Raw genomic sequence first — 20,781 nt, forward strand, 5'->3', positions numbered from 1 at the left:
GAGAACAGTGAGAACAATATAACAGTGATAACTATAGTGTAACGATAGTGAACGATAAAAGTGGTTTACCACACGTTTACATCTCCAGCTTTTTCCAGTTCTGATGAAGGGTCCCAGACCTGAAACATTAACTCTGTTTCTCTCTCCACGGATGCTACCTGGCCTGCTGAGTATTTCCAGCATTTTCTGTTGTTATTTCAGATTTCCAGCATCCGCAGTATTTTGCAATTATATTTAATAATTAAGTAGCTTCAACTGACCTGTGCTTCATAACGCAAATTGTTTAGATGTATCTGCTTACAGGATAAATGTTGCAATCAGTGTCAACTGGAAGTGCATTTCCTACGTGTAGGCAACATGCTCATTTATAAACAGATTCCATTCAATTACTTTCTGCTGGAACCAATTTCAAACACAATAGTTGTTACCACTTCAAATGTTATAATGAATTCTTTTCTGGTCATTTGCAGAGTTTAACATATCATCCCAACAATGCGTCACTTCCCTGAATTGTCAGTATAGATTATACGTTGAGGTCGCACTTCATGAAGGATATATTTGCCTTGGAGGGGATGCAGTGCAGATTCACCCGAATGATACTGGGGCTAAAAGGGTTCAATTGTGATTAAAAGTTGCATAGACTAGGCCTGTATTCACTCAAGTATAGAAGATTAAATGGTTAAGATGATTAAAGAATTTGATAGGGTAGAGAAAAACTTTTTCCTCTGGTGAGAGAAGTCCAGAACAAGGGGGCACAACCTTAAAATTAAAGCTAGGCCACTCAGGGGTGATGTTACATTTCTTCACACAAAGGGTAGTGGAAATCTGGAACACTCTCCCTCAAAAAGCAGTTGAGGCTAGGTCAACTGAAAATTTCAAAACTGGAATTGATAAGTTTTTGTTAGGCAAGGGTATTTAGGGATACGGAACCAAGGTGGGTGAGTGAAGTTAGGATACATGATCTAATTGAATGGCAGAACAGGCCCAAGGGGCTAAATGGTCTACTCCTGTTCCTATTTTGCTAAGCCCTAGAGTGGGGCTTGAACTCATAACTTTGAATTATAGGCAAGAGTACTACCAACTGAGCCAAACAGACACATTACACAGTATCTGTGGAAAATATGCCTTCAGGTTTACTCCTGACCACATCATTTCAAACTTTTCAGTGTACCTTCAGCCAGTGTTATGCTCCCAAAATAAGTTCAACTTGCTGCTTCTTTTACCATTGTGAATCAATGACAGTGCTATGTCAAAAAGAAAACATGAAACAGATACTTCATATAATTCCATCAAATATTTCCAGCCTATTTTCAGAAACACAGCCTTTTTAATCAAGTACCAAAACAATTTGAAAGTATCCTTAGTTACTTCTGTTCAATAAGGACTTGCCTTTCTCACTGAATGTCCTCCTACTCATCCTGTGGGAGGCAAACTAAAAATATCAGAATTTGATTAAATAGCAATAAAATAGGATCTGTAGTGCGACAGATGAAGTTGAAGAGAAGGTGAAATGGAGGGTCTGACCAGCAATCTTGGCTTTCAATCAACTGGCCCATCTTTGACGTTTGAATACAAGTCAAAGGAAGTTGTGATCAAACTGCAGTGTGTTCTGGCCAGATTACATCTCGAGTACTGTATTCAGTTCTGGTTGCCAAGAAACAAGGGAAACTTTAAAGTGCTGGAGGCAGTGCAGAGTATGCCACAGCGTTTATCCCCAGTCTTAGATTGTGAGTTACAAGCAAATACTGGAAAAACTTGAGCTCTTCAACCTGGAAAAGGCTGAGAGGTGATCTTAGAGAGCTGTACAAGATAGGTAAGGCTGTGTAAAAGGTAAAACCATAACATTACTTTATAGTAAATTGCAAGTGAGCACAGTTTCAAACTAGTAAAGGGCAAATTTAGGACTGATAACAGGGACTTTTTCTTCATACAAAGATTATCAAATGGAATAGACTCCCAACTGGAGCAAAGGAGACAAAAGCCCTGGAATCATATGAGATGCAATTGCGAGGTGGGGTTGGGGGGGTGGGGGTGGTCGTAGGGTGCTTCCAGATGGATAAATTAAAAATGAATGGATTCCCTCATCTGTAATTATCTTGTGATATGCAAATTTTTGTTCAAGTTAAGGCAGGGGAGTACTTTCTATACAAAGTAATTCATCATCTCTTTCATTTATATATTCATTTGTTTTTGTAGTTTATCACCAGCTCCATGGTTTCTGCTTTGCTCAAAAACTGCTCCACTGGTGTAGGTGATAGTGTCCTTGAATGGCTCTATTGACTTTAAAGGGTTCAGTTGCCCACCCAGCCAGGGGACTGATCTGGAGGTGTCTGTGCCAGGAAAAATCATTGGTGGCATTATCAACTGATAATGAATACAAAGGGTGCAGATGGAAAAAAAAATAAAACGAAGTACTTTTTGCCTAACATCAGGTATTCATTTAAGTGAAAACAAATTAATCAGATACTGGTACTATTTCATTCCCTGTGCCTCTTTAGTCTTGATAAAGGGTTTTGACCCGAAACGTTGACTCTAATTTCTCTCCACGGATGTTGCCTGGCCTGCTGAGCTTTTCCAGCATTTTCTGTTGTTATCATCAGATACTAATTCACCTTTCAGTACTTGCTGGTTGAAGCTGGTGTATGACTACAAGCACCCTTTTGTTTTCTGGAAGATTTGAATCCTCCATGTTAATTGAAGTAAGATATTAAAAATTGGATATAATAGGGCAAGACAAACCAAGATTCACTTGCAACACCAATATACAAAGTGGAGGGAATGGGTTAATTCATGCTCTGTGTTGAACAATAGAGGTCTGTGTTGAACAATAGAGGTCTGTAAATTGCATGAACCCAGCTAAGTTTTAAACACGATTAACGGACTTCGAATGCTGAGAGATTAAACTGCAAGAACAACTTCTGGGAAGGTTGAGAGAGATGTGTGTGTGTGTTCGGTTAAGCAGGCCAACAACCATGCACTTAAGGGTCTGTTAGTTGTAATTCACAACAGTGTTCCATTCTTCAAAGTATACTGAGGCTAACTAAAGTGTTTTTGCTTTGCAGAAATGACCCAAAGTCAGACAGAAAGTCTGCGGTTTGCCTGCTTTAAAAAGAACTGATATCTTAAGAAAACACCTAACAAGCAGAACCATCTGACCACGGGCAAATGGATGGTTGTAAAGTAATTATGAGGCCCATGGTCACAAGAGGTGACGGGACCAACTGATAACGAAATGTGGGAATTGGGGGCGGCAAGAAGATAACTGTCACGGTTTTATAATTACAATTTAGCTATAACTCTGTATATGCTAATAAGCTTATCCCCGCCTCTAGGGCAGGGCCTTAATTTTTGTATAACTGTGTGGACTATGAGAGGCTTGTTGGAGTTGGATTCAGACGTGATCTGAAAGGCTCTCCCCAGGCCTGAGTAAACCGTTTTGACTTCAATTAGTTGGTCTCTCTTTCTTTCAACAAGCCAGTGACGTCGACCTTGTATATCACTTGGTCCACACTTTGGGGGCTTACATCATTAATGAAACACAGTTTGTGTTTCCTTGCCATTTTATAAGCCTGCCAACAAAAAGTTAAATTATCGCAACTTTTTTGCACTTAATTTACTCTTAAACATAATGGGGCAGGAATTCGGGTCGGGGGCTTGCCGCGCGTGCAAGCCCCCGATCTGCACTTACCCGACGCACCGGCCGTTGAGCTTCAGGGACGCCTGGAATTGCTGTTTTAAAATGTTGACTCCCGGGCAGCATCTGACATCACGCCGCCCAGGAGTGCAGCCAGCGCGAAGCCTGGAGCACGCAGTGCAAGTGAGACACGCCCCTTGAGGTCTCATTTTAAAAGGACACGCCCCCAATGTTTCTCACAAGCTGCAAAGCATTTTTACATGTAGAGCAGCATTTTAAATAGGTTTTTGGTATTTTTAAGAAGCTTTTGGTAACTTTTATAAACTTTTTTAAATGTTTACATTATTTTGAAGAATCTGAAGTAGTTTTAAACAGAATTAAAGCAATTTAAAGACTTTTAAAAACCCTGAAAGAATATTTTTCATTCCATTTATTTATTTAGCAACGTCGTCGTCATACGTGTCTTCACATTGTTCCCTTTGGGGAACTGTATGATGTGGTGGAAGGATTTATGGCCATGATTAACGCTCCTTCCGTGACCGTAACCATCTTTGTACCAGCCATTAGGGTGGTTAGTCCTATGGCGGGAGGGTTTTACGGGCTCCCACAAGCTATACGAGGAGGGGAGGCCACCCACACCCACGGACGCAAATATCCCACTGGATGTCAACCCAGAATTTAGAGCCGGAGCTCCGACTCCACTTGCCGGGACTGTCTGGAGCGGGGTTCGAAACCCTACCCCGTCTGGCCCAGCGGCGGGGATCCTACTGCTACGCCAAAGGCTCACTCCGATTAGCAACGTGAAATGGCTGGAATGAGCACAATTCACGGCATTAAAAGAACTCACAATTGAACTGATGATGATCTCAGCAATCTCCTCAACGAGGTGGAGGCGCAGCGCCTGCTCATCATTGGTAATGAGAAGTCCAAGGCACCGCAAAAAGGACAGATGATAGCTTGGTCTTTCAAGTGGCAGCATAGGGCTCCAGTCACGGGGAGGGAAAAGGCGCAGGAAACGTATGGGTGTCACCTTTAGCGTAGCGGTAAGCATCCCCGCCGCTGGGCCAGAAGGAGTAGGGTTTCGAACCCCGCTCCAGACAGTCCCGGCAAGTGGAGTCGGAGCTCCAACTATAAATTCTGGGTGGACATCCAGCGGGATACTTGTGTCCGTGGGTGTGGGTGGCCCCCCCCCCTCAGATGGGTTGGGGGAGCCCGTAAAACCCTCACGCCATAGGACTAACCACCCTAATGGCTGGTATGAAGATGGTTATGGTCACGGAACGAGCGTTAACGTGGCCAGAAATCCTTCCACCACTTCATACAGTTCCCGAAAGGGAACAGTGTGAGGATACGTACGACGATGACCTCTTGCGCAATGCAGCTCCTTGGACCCTCAGTCGCAGATGCGAGGGGGCAAATCGTGCAATTGTTAAATTTTTCCTTTTATTGACATGTAAAATGTTGCCCCAGTAATTCTGTTCCAAACGCGTGAGTACGGTCGGGGTACTCAGGCGTCTGGCCGGAGGAAATGCCGGTTTTCAGCATGCACAGCGCATGCGGGGAAAACCGGCATTTCCTGTCCTCTGAACGAAGGGGTTCAGAGGCAGAATGCGTGCGACTGCACAGGCAGCGCGTGCGCAGTAAAATTCGCCGGTTTCATTCATGCTTTCAGTGAGGTTAAGTCCTTACAACTTACACATGAAAAAAGCATGCGTACAGTTGCTCCAGAGGCTGCGGAGGAAGATATATTTTATCGTGGAGCTTCTGAAAGGCAATATTTTTGTTTGGGAAAGGGAGGAAAGTTATTTTAAGAAATGCTGAGGTAAGTTTTAAAGTTTATTTTTGTTTTTTAAAACGGGTTTTCAGTACTGTAGGTAGAAGGAGCAATTGTGGCTATGTGAATTGAATTTGCTGTGTTTATTAAATGTGAAAATGACTCCAACATTTTTAAGAAAGAAACTTTTCATCAGTAATATATTCTTTTAAGTAATTATGTATGTATGTATGTATGTATGTATGTATATATTCCTTTGCGTATATGTATGTATATATTCCTTTACTTATGTGTATGAATGTATATATTTAATTATGACTTTCAGAGAAAGTAACTTATTGGAAAATCATAATTAAATACATACATTCATACACATAAGTAAAGGAATATATACAGACATACATACATAATTACTTAAAAGAATATATTACTGATGAACAGTTTTTCTTAAAAATGTTGGAAATGTTACATTACTCATTTTAGAACAGTCATTTTCACATTAAACACAGCAAAATCAATTCACACAGCCACAATTGCTCCTTCTACCTACAGTACTGAAAACCCGTTTAAAAAAAAAAAAAATTAAACTTTAAAACTTACGTCATTTTTAAAAATAACTTTCCTCCCTTTCCCAAACAAAAATATTGCCTTTCAGAAGCTCCACGATAAAATATATCTTCCTCCGCAGCCTCTGGAGCAACTTTACACATGCTTTTTTCACGTGTAAGTTGTAAGGACTTAACCTCACTGAATCCATGAATGAAATCGACGAAGTTCACTGCGCACGCGCTGCCTGTGCAGTCGCACGCGTTGTGCCTCTGAACCCCTTCGTTCAGAGGACAGGAAATGCCGGTTTTCTCCGTATGCGCTGTGCATGCTGAAAACCGGCATTTCCTCCGGCCAGACGCGTGAGTACCCCGACCGTACTCACGCGTTTGGAACGGAATTACTGGGCCGTTATATTTCTGAATCTAGAGAACTAAACTTTGTGCATTACCACTCTTTAGATGGTTGTGTAGAATTGTAATTTCTGCAATATTTTTGAAATATAATTTTCTTCTCCAATTTTCCCCACTTACCTGTCCTGCTAGCAACAGATGGTGGTGGCAACCCCAACTGCACCTCACTCACATAACCCTGTGTGCGCGCCTCTGGATTGTTAATGTTGATAAGGCAGGTTTGACTGTGAGGCACCATATGGGACCACTCTTGAAAGATATCTTCTTTTTAGGCAGTCCCTCGGAACCGAGGATGACTTGCTGCCACATTAAAAATGAGCTTGCAGGTGACGGATTAGTCCAATGCGGGACCTACAGTCTCTATCACAGGTAGGGCAGACGGTGGTTGAAGGGGCGGGTGGGTGGGGTGCTTGGGTTGACGTGCGTTCCTTGCGCTTAGCTTCCGCTTGCTCCCAGCGAAGAGACTCGAGGTGTTCCGCGCCTTCCCGGATGATTCTCCTCCACTTTGTGCGGTCTTGGGCCAGGAACAGTGTGGCAATTACAGAGGAATTGAAAGATATATGGGACATAAAACAGCACGAGGCAAGTGCATAGTTAACACTTTTGTGTAGTGTTGAAAGCTGGACCCCAACAAAAGCTCAACATTAGAGGCCATATGTCTTTTAATTATACTATGCTGAAATATTAGGCATCAAATCAGAATGACCAACTCTGAAGTAATGAGAAGGAGCAACCTACAATCAGTAATATAGGATGTTTTGGTCAGAAGATTGTGATGGGCAAGAAATGTATGCAAAATTACCCTCATGTTCTTGAATGGAAGCTAGCTTGGATAAAACTCTCTCAGCTGAGATAGTGTAGCAGCTTTATCCACATCTGTCAGTGTTAATGAGCATGGAACCAAGGCATCGGTTATTGGGGGCATAATCTGGCCAACTTTTGGGTTTTTATGCAAATACTTTCTTCATGCTCAACAATAAAGACCACTCCTGTAACAGAGCTCTTGGTCCCTATAAGCTAGAGTGTGACTTTATACGTGCAATATCTGGTAGAGTGATGTGGCCAGGGTCAAACTGAAACATTTATGTAGCCTGGCGAAATGGAGCAGCACAGGACACGAACTTTCATTTTTGGGGTTTTTTATTCTGTATTAATAACTTGGGTCTAGGTTTAGGATGAAATTGTAAATACATAAAACACAGTCGACAAAATACGGCAGTGGCTTGCTGCAAAACAGAACATGAGGCAAACCACAGGTGAAGGCAGTTAATTAACTAACAATCATTATACAAAACAAAACATATCATACCATACATTCGTATGTCCCGTTATCACTTGTCACCTCTTACAAGCAAACAGAAAGTATTAAACTCGTTCGAAACGTAGCCCCAAGGACTCAACAACAATTTTAACAAAGGTTAACACCAGCACATGGTGGGACAATCTACAAGCATCCCCGTGATATCGAGTGATTTGGGAAACAATATCACTTTAAAACTATGTCTGGCTGCACTAAATGCTGTTTTAGTTGTACTTTACGCAGACTAAGTTCATTTCAAAAGTCATATTCACCCCAACTCTCCTCAGAGCACACCCCCCACGCTGGATCTAGAAAATGGAGGCTGTGAAGAAAGGGGAGGTTCCTTTGTCATCACATGGCCTTACCCATAACCCTTTTCTCCTTTTTTCAAATTCTAAAGGGGAAAATGAACCGCGCCATCTAGTGGACTTAAATATTCACTGCATTTTCCCACTTGGCTACATTTATTACAATGTTCAGTTACTGAATGTGTTACAGGCCCACATAGGATTGCCTAGACTTCAGAAAGCGGTAGACTAAATACTATCAGTGGATTAGGCTATAAACTATAGAACCGGTTTATTAAAAGCAACCAAATACTGGAAAATGCAATGCAGCAGCTTGCACTATTTTTTTTTTTTTTTTTTTATATATAAACAGGACTATCTACTCCTCATCAAATACAGAAAATAAATAGCTGTAACTCTTACTTGGGATTATTGATTACTATGGTTACAGAAACCAGCTTGGAGTGGTTGTCTCTGTACCAGGAATATATTATAAACATAGAGTCTTAGTTTTACAGATTTTATTAGAGGGAACGATACAGAAAACACAAGACGATGCGAAGGCTGCGGAGACCTCATGTTACAGTTGCTGATTTTGGTCGCAGGGGAAATTAACGCCAGAGTTTTCCCTAACTTCTTTACAGTGGTTTCATTTTTTAAGCTCAACTAAAAGGCCATTACATCACCTTCTCCATGACCTTCACTCTTGGTTTCACAGCTAATTACATCAACTCAGCATTCCAAAGAGTGGGTCTCAACAAAAACTGTCCTTTTAAGCATATAAAAGTTAAACATAGTCACCTAACAGAAGCATCATATATATTTGAAGATTAACCCTACACAAGGGCAGCACGGTGGCCTAGTGGTTAGCACTGTTGCCTCACAGCGCCAGGAACCCGGGTTCGAATCCGGCCTCGGGTGACTGTCTGTGTGGAGTTTGCACATTCTCCCCGTGTTTGCGTGGGTTTTCTCCGGGTGCTCCGGTTTCCTCCCACAGTCCAAAGATGTGCGGGTTAGGTTGATTGGCTATGATAAATTGACCCTTAGTGTTAGGGGATTAAATACGTGGCATTACAGGGATAGGGTGGGATATGTGTTGGTGTAGGGGTTACGGGGATTGGGTGGGATATGTGTCGGTGCAGGCTCGATGGGCCGAAATGGCCTCTATCTGCACTGTGGGGTTTCTGTGATTTCTGTGATTTCTGTGAAGGCTATTCTACATGACGAGAGTTACAGCCTTGCAGGTTTGGCCTTGGTGATTTGAGCTGTCTTGGGACATTCTCCAGATATCGCCTGTTTCAACAGATTCTGCAAACTGTCTTTTAATCACAAAATTGAGTCCTGAACATAAATTGGATTCTTTAATAAAACCTTTTGTGCTAGCGTGCCTATTGGCATTCAACCAGAAACAAAGGAAATCAAAAAAATTAGATTTCAAAATCAAAGTTGCCAGATACTTATGACACAGAGGATGTCTGCAGATTCCATCTGAGTAAACATCAGACACAAATCGGTTTATCACCTTACTGCATATTCCTTTAGTGAAAACAAAATCAGGCAGCTATCAGGTGACAACAACCTTAATGACCTATTAAACTACATGAACATATTAAGAGCCACCTTGCCTCATAGCAGTAGCCAGTAGACAACCAGAAAAAGGGAATGCACACTAACATGGTGCAGAAACTGGAAGAGCATATAGCTCAAGCAAAGAAATCTCGTACAGGGCTAAGTATCCTAGCAGTTTCTTCTGGTTGTGTAAAGAGTAACTCATAGCGTTGGAAACAAAAACAGCAAAATAAATTATATCAAACTAAAATTTAATAAGCTCCCCAATTGGTGACTAAACAATGCTGTTAATCAAAGCTGAATTTTTAACTTTTAATCATTCAAATTCAGTACAATACTAACTGGGTTCCAATTATGGCAAAGTTAGCTATATTTATAGTTTCAAATCTCATGTATGATACTCAAACTTAAAAAGGAAATATAGGTATAATTGTAATTAATATATTTCTCTTTTAGCCTCCAACATTGCTCTGAAACACAGAATTTGGCTTATGTGTGTTCATCAAAAATGTGTAATCCACGAGTTAACAATAAAATTGACAAACTAAGCAAAAAAGACAGGATTGACCAGTTTTCAATAAAATCATCTACTGTATTTAAAAATCAGTATATCCAGTCACCAGTCCAATAAATAATTTACTAGTACATTTACTAAGAGAGATATTTAATCAAATACACCATTATACAACAGTGGTTACCAACTAAAAAGTGCAGTTTCAATTGCCCACTGCACAATTTGCAATATTACATGGAAGACAGAAACATACCATCCCTCCCCGGGCAAGGCACATTCAATTTTATTTTACCAGTGTATCAAAGTCTAACCACAAAAAACATTTGTAAAAAATCTTCTCCCCTTTCAACCCCATACTAGTGGCGGCAAACCTCAATCAAATATGATATTTGAAGCTGATTTTTCCCACATTTCCTACAATTAAAAAAATCAGCAATGCTGGTTCCTCTTATTACCAATAAATGCAACAGCGGAACAAAGCCTGACTAGAATCAACTAAAAATAATATGGATAATGCTATAAACAGTGCTTTTTTTTTTTTTTTTTAAGAACTGTTTTTAATTCCAGAAAAGGAAAAAAAGTCAGGCATGCATCAATTTCAAATTTTATACTAGCTCACTTAAATCCTAGGGCTAATTGGCCCATTTATTGAAGATTTTTTTCTTCAAGGAAACATCGACTCTTACTTTACCTTCATTGTAAAAAGAAAAACAATGGGGAAGTTTTATATATTCAAACTCAAAATGTAAAAAGCTTTTCCCCAAAAAGTAAACAGTGCATTCAGCTTTTCAACTGAGATAAGGTAGTGCTATTACAACAGCTTCTTTCAGTGGTGCATTAATTTAATAATGAAACACCACCATAGTACAGATGATCTGCATTTGTGACATATATAATTATAGTTAGAGTTCGGAAGTAATATATTGTTCAGGTAGTATACATTCACAGTATTTTCTTTTCAAATGCAACTACAATGGTACTGTATATCTCAATGCACTAACGCTAGAATGTTTATTCTTTGAGGAAGTGTGAATGAAGTTCCTCACTCCCCCAACCCCCGTGCTATTACTTGCCATGCTAATAGGCAGAGGCATAAGATACTTGTGCAAAGATTCTGTTCTCGTTTCCAAATTGCATATAAAACTTTTCTAAACAAATCCTAGATTTGTAAATCAAGTAACCCCACCCACCATAAGCAGCTAACAAAGATGGTTTCACTGTATGGCTATATTTTACTTTATAAAAAAAGTTAATTGTAAACGTAGTTGGCATATTTCATTAATGTATTATCATATTCTAGTACGGAGGGTTCATAGCTGGGATGCATGGAGTGAAGCGCCCTGCACCTGGTTTTGAAGTGATATTGGTCTTTGAAGCAGATCATCTCCTTGCCTGACCTACCAGCTGAGAAACAGTTCTGTTCTATTACATTGGGGAGACAAAGTAACCGCTAGAAGTTTAAAAAAAAAATGAAAATGGAGAGCGTGAACAAAAATATCACACGCCAAAAAAAAAAAGGTACCTCAGTTCAAATAATAGAAGCTTGAATGGCAAAGGAATCCAGGAGGAAAATAGAAAATGTCTAGAGTATAGTGAACTAATTGGATAGCTCTTTCAAAGAGCCAGCACACGTACACAATGGGACAAAAGCACTCCTTCTGTGCTGTATGATTTTACATGTACAACTCATTTCATGCAGAATATCCAACCTTACAAAATGTGTTGTGCAAGTCCTCAGAGGATGTGCTTTTGCTGAGCTTGTTTGCTACAGGTTTAAAAAAAAATTCCCTTCCTTTCTGGAAGGCAATGATTCCTGCTGGGGTACAGTACAAAGTGCACCAGTCTCCCTCTGGTGCCTCACCCAAGCAGCCAATCTTCATGCCAGTCTACACAATGTCATCAGGCTATTTGACTCTGGAGAAGTAGAGGGGGGGGGGGGGGGGGGAGGGCATCATAGCCTAGGTCAATCCCATTCTCACAAAGCATTCACTTGCATGCACTTTTCAGCAGGGCATCACTGAATCACCATCAAGAACAGGAAGCATCAACCAGGGTTCCGCATCCTCAACAAGAGAAGCTGCGGCTAATTGTAGCTTTGGTCAGCGAACTCAGCAAAGACCAGAAATCAAATATAGGGACTTCTCAGTTGTATGGCTGTTATACACTAGCTTCACTGAGTCACCAGCAAACCTGTCTGTTCTGCAGGTACTTTGTGAGAAGAATAAAGTGATTTTAAGCTAATATAATCAATCTGCAAATGCTAAACACACTAACTGAGTTGCTGGCTGACTCAACTGGATTGTTGGCAAGACAGAGAAAACACTTGGTGCAGCATAAAGTGGCATTAATGCTTAACTGATTCATCTAATCTGGAAAATCATCTAGCACTTTTCATCTCTTTCCAGTTTATAAAAAAAACAAAGCTGCCCGTTTATAAAATAGCTGCCCGTTTATAATAGCAGTTAGCGTATCTGTACTCTTGACTGTTACATGTTTTTCTCCCTTGCTCTCTATGTTGGATCACTGCATCATGCATCAATTCTGACAAACATTTCCACCTAAAACAACTTGACCTTTTTCTTTTCAAATGCTGATAGACCTGTATTGTATGTCCAGCATTTTCCATTTTTATTTCAAACCTAACCTGAATTGCTTTTGACCGTTACTCTTAATAAGCAAAGAAAATCTAGCAAGAGGATATGATTACACCAGGAACAGATTACGATAGTGCACAGGATGCAGAAACACTAATCTGTCCAAGATTCCCAAATATTCTATATCATAGGAATTTTTAAAATATATTAAGTTAAAGAACATGAATTATGGAATAATTGCTCATACCTCTTTTTTTTAATGAAAAGAACTTGTCTCAATCCCCCCTTTTTGTCCCTCCACACGGTATACCATTTCCCACCAAAAAAGGGTGAACAGGGAACTTGATCCAAACCTCTGCCAATGATGGGTTTGCAGCTAATCAAGAGGAAGTATATGAATATGGCTGTGGATAATATCCACTGATGCTCCAAGGAGGGGGAAGAGAAAGAGAAAAATAAGGAGGAAAGAAAAGGGAAACACAAAAAGAGAGACAGGAGCACAAGGACAACAAATGTAATTTGTTGGATATGAAACGTTTTGGGATGTCTGGAGAGCATGATAAGGTAAAGGTGCTGTATAAATGCAATTTTGAGATAAATTATTTTTGTACATTAAGTGAAGTAGAAGTGGACCCTCCGTAGCACTTCCTTTTCGCATTAAAAGCAATGGAATTGTGGATGATAAAATATATTCAGTCCAGTACATCTCTGGCCCGCCTAGTGTTCACTATGTCAATGAGAGTAGGCACAGAAGTATATTATACAGCAGTTTTATATTAGATTAACTGAAGACACTGCATAAGAAATTACACCCAGTCATCATAGTTATGGTCTAACAACTAGTGAAGGAATATTTCCATTTAAAACAAATATTCTAATTTATTCAAAAACTGTCAAATTCCCATAATTTGCCTATAAAAAAAAACCTGAATCTTAGTTTTGTAGATAAAAGAGCCAGCCTCAAAAAATGAAAAACCCACTGAAGTAGAATTTGTATACAGTATTTAACAGCACAAGTCATTTAACCTTAAATTCTCACCCAAAAATTTCTATTCCAGTAGTCGACTATATACTTTGGCTTGGATCCTTAAAGCAACAACCAGAGCATGTGTGCTAAAGATGTAGATTTCTTATATAATCAATAGGGAACAGGCTAAAGAGATAAACTTAGTAATCTAGTTATTTCTGTAAAAAGTCATCATTTTTCAGGGCTTTAACAAGCCAATCTTTATCTTGTTCATCATCGGAGTCACTCATATCACTGGTATCAGCCGCCAACAGTCGTGAGTAGTTTAACCTCTTTTGCCGAGGAATTCTGGACTGTACAATGAGGAACACTATCGCCCAAAGTGTAGCAGTAACAGAGCATGCTTGGTAAAGCCTTTCTATGCCAAAACTAGCCACAATGAACCCACTGCAAAAGCTGCCAGAACTCGCACCTAGACCAAAGGATAGCCCATGGTAGATTTTATAGAGTGTTCTTTCAATACCAGGGGTCGCTAGATCATTACACTGACTCAAAACAGCCCACCACAAGGCACCACTGCTAAAAGCATTCAAGACTTGAATAGGCAGGACTGCCCAAGAGGCCCAGAGGAATGAATAATAGAGCAGCTGAGATGCAAGGCAAATTAGTCCAAATGCCACTGTACCAGAGACTGAAAGGATCTTTAACATTTTGTCTTTGAAAAGGAAAAGCAGAACTTCAGCAATAAAGCCAATTGCTACTGCAATGCCCATATATGCCTCACTGCTCCCTTTGTTCTGCATTTGCCAGAAGAGGAAGTTGTTTACTGTCGATCCAATAGCTCCAGTGATGAAGACTGTGATTACATACAAGATAGCCCTTCCATCACTTCCCAACAGGTGCAATCCTTTGACAGTACGGTTTACCATGTCATTTTTCTTAGCTGTGTGAATCGGATAGAACACAGCAACAAGTAGTGCCAATGTCATCAGGGCAGCATAGCCGTAAAAGTGCACTGCAGTTCTAGAAGTATGTGCGTTGAGGAAGCAACTCAGCCGGTCCACAAGGATGCCAATACTAAAAGCTGCTCCAGCTGTGCCCAAGTAACCCCAAATCCACTGTCGGCCATAGCGGTCAACCGAGTCAACAAAGTCCAGGTAGTCATAAAGCCCATCATCTGCAACCCAATCCAGAGTTGATGCTAGAACCTCCCATAAAGATACAGCTAATAAAATAAGCATAAATATCTGGTGCTGGTTATCCAGAATTTTAAGATTGCGAGTAGGCACAGCACTGATCTGTCGCTTTTTTTTTCTGTCTTCAGAACTGGTCTTCAAAGCAGCATCCCTTTTCACAAGGGGACTGTTCGCTGTACTGGAATAAATATCTAAACTGTTGTTTTCCTCCTTGCTATTTTTTATAACAGTAAGATGATTGGCAGCTTCTCCCATACCTCTTGCATCGCCAGAGTCTTCAAGAGGCAGAAATTGGTTCCGTTTTGATTGAAGATGATCATCTGCATCTTTTGCACTACCCACATCTTCTGATGGAGCTCGGACTTCTGAATTTGTAATATTACTCAGCTCAGTTTTATATGGCTGTTTGGTTATGCTGTTCGTAACAGGTGGTTCCACCGTGGTCAGCAACTGGAGTTTCTCTTTCATTTCAGTATGGTTTACATTATGGAGTGTTGAACTAGAGTGCAGTTTTAACAAGCCATCCACCATTGTTGGAAGGATGGTATGTGGAATTTTATTCATCTCAAAATCATCTACATGGTCTTTGTCTTCTGGTCTTAAGTTTTGATTCCAACTGTTTTTTGCATACATACTACTGTTACAGAATTTGAACTCTATTTCCTTATCTACAGGTGGAATGAGTGTGAGTAGAAGGCCTGCTCCTATTGATGACAACAGGGAACCTAGTACAAGAATTCTTCTTTTGTTATGGCGTCTAGCACAGTAAGACCAGAAGGGAGCACAAAGCAGGGATATAAAATACTTTGTTCCCATGACAATGCCGACAAATGGTGCAGTCAAGCCAAGCTGCCTGAAGTATATGGTAAGAAATGGAATTACACATGCTTTTGCTGCACAATAAAGAAAATGATAGAGACTGGCAAGAGCCAGTGCTTTGCTGACATTCCACTGTTTATTTCTCTTCATGGTTCTTGGCTTCACCGTCTACCAAACATTCCTAGTTAGCTGTCTGAAAAACAAACAAAATTACATTACTGAACAATATACATTTAATACAAGATCTATGCAAGCAATATATCTTACAGACTACACAAGTAACAGAATGTTCCTAATTATGCTTGAAGTGTGAAAAGCCTGTCTCACAAAAACATTAAAGCTTACTTGGCACACTATATTTGGGTCATCTTCAGAATCACAGAAACCCCACAGTGCAGATAGAGGCCATTTCGGCCCATCGAGCCTGCACCGACACATATCCCACCCGATCCCCGTAACCCCACGTATTTAATCCCCCTAACACTAACGGTCAATTTATCATAGCCAATCAACCTAACCCGCACATCTTTGGACTGTGGGAGGAAACCGGAGCAAACCCACGCAAACACGGGGAGAATGTGCAAACTCCACACAGTCGCCCGAGGCCGGATTCGAACCCGGGTCTCTGGCGCTGTGAGGCAACAGTGCTAGCCCCAGCTTCTTTTCTCTACCACCAGCCATATCCTTAAACCACTCTCCCCCTACATCCTCCACCTTCATCTCCAAGGAGAGTTGATCATAGAATTCTTTATTATCACGATGTTTGAGACCATCCATTCATCTGCCTCAGCTGCTTTCCATGCTCTTCCCAAGGCAAAACTTCCCCCAGGTTCCCCCTGCCCTAGCCCTAAACTCATGACTTTCTCCAGTTCCTCTCCTATCTTCCGTTATGCCCTCTACAAGCTCTTGTCCACGAGACAACTCCTACGACCCCATTCCCACTAAACTACTGACCACTCAAATTCCCTTTCTGGTCCCACAAGCTACCCAATATTGTAAATGGTTTCCTCCCCTCAGGTACTGACCCTCTTGCTTTCAAAACTGCCATCCTTTCCTCAAAAAAGCCCACCTTTGACCCTTCTGTCCTTGCAAACTACTTCATTTCCAATCTCCCTTTCCTCTCCAAAGTTCTTGAATATGTTATCGCCTCCCAAATCTGCACCCATCACTCCCACAACTCTGTTTGGATCTTTCCAATCAAGTTTCTGCCCCTATCATTGCACTGAAATGGCCATAAATAAAGTCATGAACGACATTCGCTGTGATTGTGACTGTGCAGCATTATCCTCCCTCAACCTATCTGCAGCTTTTGACAAGGATGACCACACCATTCTCCTCCAATGCACGTGCTCCACATCTTTCCTGCACCTCAAATTGAGCTTCCAACCTCATACCTTCTCCATCAGAATACCACCTACATCAACTTCCGTAACATCAGCCACCTCTGCCGCTGAAATCCTTATCCATGCTTCGTACCTTCCACAGTCGACTATTCCAATGCTCCCCTGGTTAGCCTCTCGGTAAACCTTAGCTCATTCAGAACTCTGCTGCCCATATCCTACCCTGCACGGTCCTTCTCACTCGGTTCTTGCTGACCCACATTGGCTCCTGCTCCACTCAATGCCTTAGATTTAAAATTCTCATCTTGTTCAAACCCCTTCACGGCCCCACCCCTCCCCAAATTTGTAACCTGCACCAAAACTCTCGTTCCTCCACTTCTGTCCTCTTGTGTAGCTCCCCCTCTTGCTGCCCTACAATTGGTGGTTGCACCTTCAGCAGCTCCCTCTAAAAGAAAATATATGCATTTATACGGCGTCTTTCAGGACCACCGGACGTCCTAAAGTGCTCAACAGCCAATGAAGTACTGTCGAGGTGTAGTCGCTGTTGTAATAGAAACATAGAAGATAGGAGTAGGAGTAGGCCATTCGGCCCCTCGAGCCTGCTCCGCCATTCAATGCAATCATGGCTGATCATCCAAGTTCAGTACCCGTAATGTAGGAAACACAGCAGCCAATTTGCGCACAGCAAGCTCCCCCAAACAGCAGTGTGATAATGACCTCATTTTCAGACCCTCCTTTAGAACCGACCTCTGACCAAACCCTTCCTAATATCTCCTTTGGCGCAACTTCCAATTTGTTTTTTGCCTGCGCTCTGAAGCACCTTGGGATATTTGTTGAAGTTGCAGGCGCCACCCAAATGCAACTTCTTGTTGGAACATTGAAGGTAGCCTGGAATAAAATGATAAATGAGGAAGAAGTTTTGGACAGGTATTAGTAGAAAGCCCTGTAACAGGTCGGTCAGGACATGGTGGGTGGGGAGCGGCCCGCACAATCAGCGCCAGCTAGGAGGAAACATGAAACACTTTAAATAAGGGCTGTTCCCACATCACTCCCCAAACCAACAGGCCAACTTCTAAAAGGGAGCTCCGGTGCACTCGGCTGTTGCTCCCGACCCAGCTCTTGCCTGCCAGCCAGCCACTCGGCCGCGGGGGTGCCACCGCGTCGCCTGACAACGAACGAACGGCCGCCCTCCCTGACTGACCAACCCTCCCGGGCGCGGTACCTGCACTGATTCGGGCCTCCGCAACAGAGGGACGGAGCCGATACCCCGGAAGCTGCCGGCGATTTCGCAGGCACGTCATACGTCACTACGTCATATGTCACGTGCCCACTGTTCAGCGCCCGCACTTGAATTTAAAAAAAAAGGATTTTCTAACGATTTCTTTGTCTGTTGTCGCCTCGGGGACTCGCCTGTTGGCGGACGGGGCAGGGCCGGGCGGAGCGGCTGCTCCGGTTGGAGGGCAGCGAGACCTCCCGCAACACCACCACCTGCAGCCTGGTCATTGCCACTGCAAAACAAAATACAGTAAGTAGGCGGGACCTGCTGGATATCATTTTACCCACTAGATCATTGGCCCAGAAACTGAGGGCAAAAATGATGGCGAGTTCACGGCGCCCGCCGTTATTTATACATTATTAAAAAAAACGAACAGTGGCGAAGATGAACTAGGCAGTGAGTTCCACAGCTTTTTGCATCATGGTGGTTCCATGGTGTAATGGTTAGCACTCTGGACTTTGAATCTAGCGATCCGAGTTCAAATCTCGGTGGAACCTTTAGTTATATTGTCAGAGTGGGGTAGCACCGAGTTGTGGGTTCAAGAGACTTGAACACAAAAATCTATGGCTGAAGTGCGTGCTGAAGGAGTGCTGCACTGTCGGAGGTGCCATCTTTCAGATGAGACGTTAAACCGATGCCCCGTCTGCTCTTTCAGGTGGGCGCAAAAGATCCCATGGCGCTATTTCGAAGAAGAGCAAGTGAGTTATCCCCTGGTGTCCTGGCCAATATTTATCCCTCAATCAGCATCACAAAAACAGATTATCTGGTCATTATCACATTTTGTGTGAGTTTGCTGTGTGCAAATTGGCTGCTGCGTTTCCTACATTACAACAGTGACTACACTCAGGCCAATTCATTAAATACAAGAAGGAGTTGGATATATTTCTTAAGGCTAAAGGGATCAAGGGGTATGGGAAGAAGGCAGGGACCGGGTACTGAACTTGGATGATCAGCCATGATCGCATTGAATGGTGGAGCAGGCTCGAGGGGCCGAATGGCCTACTCCTATCTTCTATGTTTCTACTCCAAAGGTTCTGATGAAGGTCATCGACCTGAAACGTTAACTCTGTTTCTCTCTCCACAGATGCTGTCTGACCTGCTGAGTACAGCATTTTCTGTTTTTACTCCAAAAGTATTTTGTTGGCTGTAAAGCGCTTTGCGACGTCCTGAGGACATGCGCTATAGAAATGCAAGTCTTCCTTCCTTCTTCCTTACACTAACTTGCAATTATATAGCGCCTTTAACGTAGTAAAACGTCCCAAGGCGCTTCACAGACACGTAGTCAGACAAAATTTGACACCAAGCCACATAAGGAGATATTAGGGCAGATGCTTGGTCAAAGAGGTAGGTTTTAAGTAGCATCTTAAGGGAGGAAAGAGAGGTAGAGAGGCGGAGAAGTTTAGGGAGTGAACTCCAGAGTTTAGGGCTAAGGCAGCTGAAGGCACAGCCACCAATGGTGGAGCAATGTAAATCGGGGATGCTCAAGAGGCCAGAATTGGAGGAGCACAGATATCGCAGACGGTTGTATGGCTGGAGGAGGTTACAGAGATAGGGAGGGGCGAGGTCATGGAGGTATTTGAAAAGAAGGACGAGAATTTTAAAATCGAGGTGTTTTAAAGCCTGATTGGCACACTGCTAACAGCAGGGACTGGCGTGTGTAGTGGATAAGGGAAATAATGGGCTAGAAATTGCAGTCGCAAGCATACGCCTCCGATCCGCAAAACCTTTACGAACCTACCTCCAGGCACCCAGACTGCGTAGAGTTGCGGTCTTGGACCTCTTGGCGGAGGACAGTGTAAAGACTCACGGATCCCAGGGATGCAGGCGGTTCAAAAGCATCCCTGGGATCACGTGGACCCGGTCCTCCAATCACAAAGGAGGATTCCATTGCAGTCATTTATGAAGGGAATCCCCTAATTATATACAATGGAATCCCCAAATAATTAGACAATGTACATAATTCTAATAAACATAAATGTACTGAATTACAATTTTATTCAAAAGTCCTTTGCACAAACCTCAGTAAAATTGTAATTTTTTAATAAATAATTTTTGCCAATATTTGCATAAACTCGTTAATAGTGTATGTGCATAATTTTGGATTTTTAAATGTTTAATTTAAGGCTTATATATACCCTTATGCTGATTCAAGCAAGCCCTATGCCAACTTTTACCAGCTGCGTAAGTGTTTGGTGGGTAAATAGTCCAACTCTGCACTAGCAATACTGAGTTTACATGCAGTTTGGATGATCTGTCAAGGCATACCTTGACAGATCACAAGTGCTGGATTTCGCACATGTGCAAATGCGGAAACCCAGAAATTTCGGGACCTTTCAAATGGATTACGACGGCGTACTCTCAGGAAAACGCAATTTCAGGGCCAATATTCAATTTGTTAAGTTTCCTTTTTTTGAATGATTTTGGTTTTATTAGTTATTAATAGGTGTTACCTTTATTAAAAGGGGGCACTTTTTGTAGATTTTTTGAGCTGATTACACTGGGGCAACCTTGTCATCCCTGGAGCGATGATGCAAATGAGTGTTTTGGAAGCT

General features: G+C 42.0%; 1 protein-coding gene, 1 long non-coding RNA gene and 1 other non-coding gene across 3 annotated transcripts in view; 2 read left to right on the forward strand and 1 right to left on the reverse strand.

Annotated features, from left to right (window-relative positions):
• Positions 1-10,094: 10,094 nt before the first annotated feature.
• On the reverse strand, positions 10,095-18,280 carry mfsd6l (major facilitator superfamily domain containing 6-like). Its single transcript, XM_085963484.1, has 2 exons — positions 18,176-18,280; positions 10,095-15,806 (listed from the first exon to the last, which is right to left on the reverse strand). Exon 2 carries the CDS (start codon positions 15,761-15,763, stop codon positions 13,811-13,813), a length of 1,953 nt encoding a protein of 650 aa, XP_085819610.1. The 5' UTR covers positions 15,764-15,806; positions 18,176-18,280; the 3' UTR covers positions 10,095-13,810.
• Positions 18,281-18,332: 52 nt separating this feature from the next.
• The window catches only part of LOC147102732 (uncharacterized), a 48,264-nt gene continuing 45,815 nt past the window's right edge, over positions 18,333-20,781 (forward strand). The window contains exon 1 of the long non-coding RNA XR_015073077.1: positions 18,333-18,478. This is a non-coding gene — a long non-coding RNA (uncharacterized LOC147102732). The remainder of the gene's footprint in view (positions 18,479-20,781) is intronic.
• trnaq-uug (transfer RNA glutamine (anticodon UUG)) lies at positions 18,655-18,726 on the forward strand. Its single transcript has one exon. It is a non-coding gene; the product is annotated as a tRNA-Gln (tRNA).

Source organism: Somniosus microcephalus, chromosome 21, assembly GCF_052327205.1.
Source record: "Somniosus microcephalus isolate GS21.2 chromosome 21, FLI_Smic_1.0, whole genome shotgun sequence".
Lineage (NCBI taxonomy): Eukaryota > Metazoa > Chordata > Chondrichthyes > Squaliformes > Somniosidae > Somniosus > Somniosus microcephalus.

What these genes read in the sequence shown, in the direction of transcription:
- mfsd6l (XM_085963484.1), bottom strand. Translation starts at nt 15,763, where the DNA reads ATGAAGAGAAATAAACAGTGGAATGTCAGCAAAGCACTGGCTCTTGCC.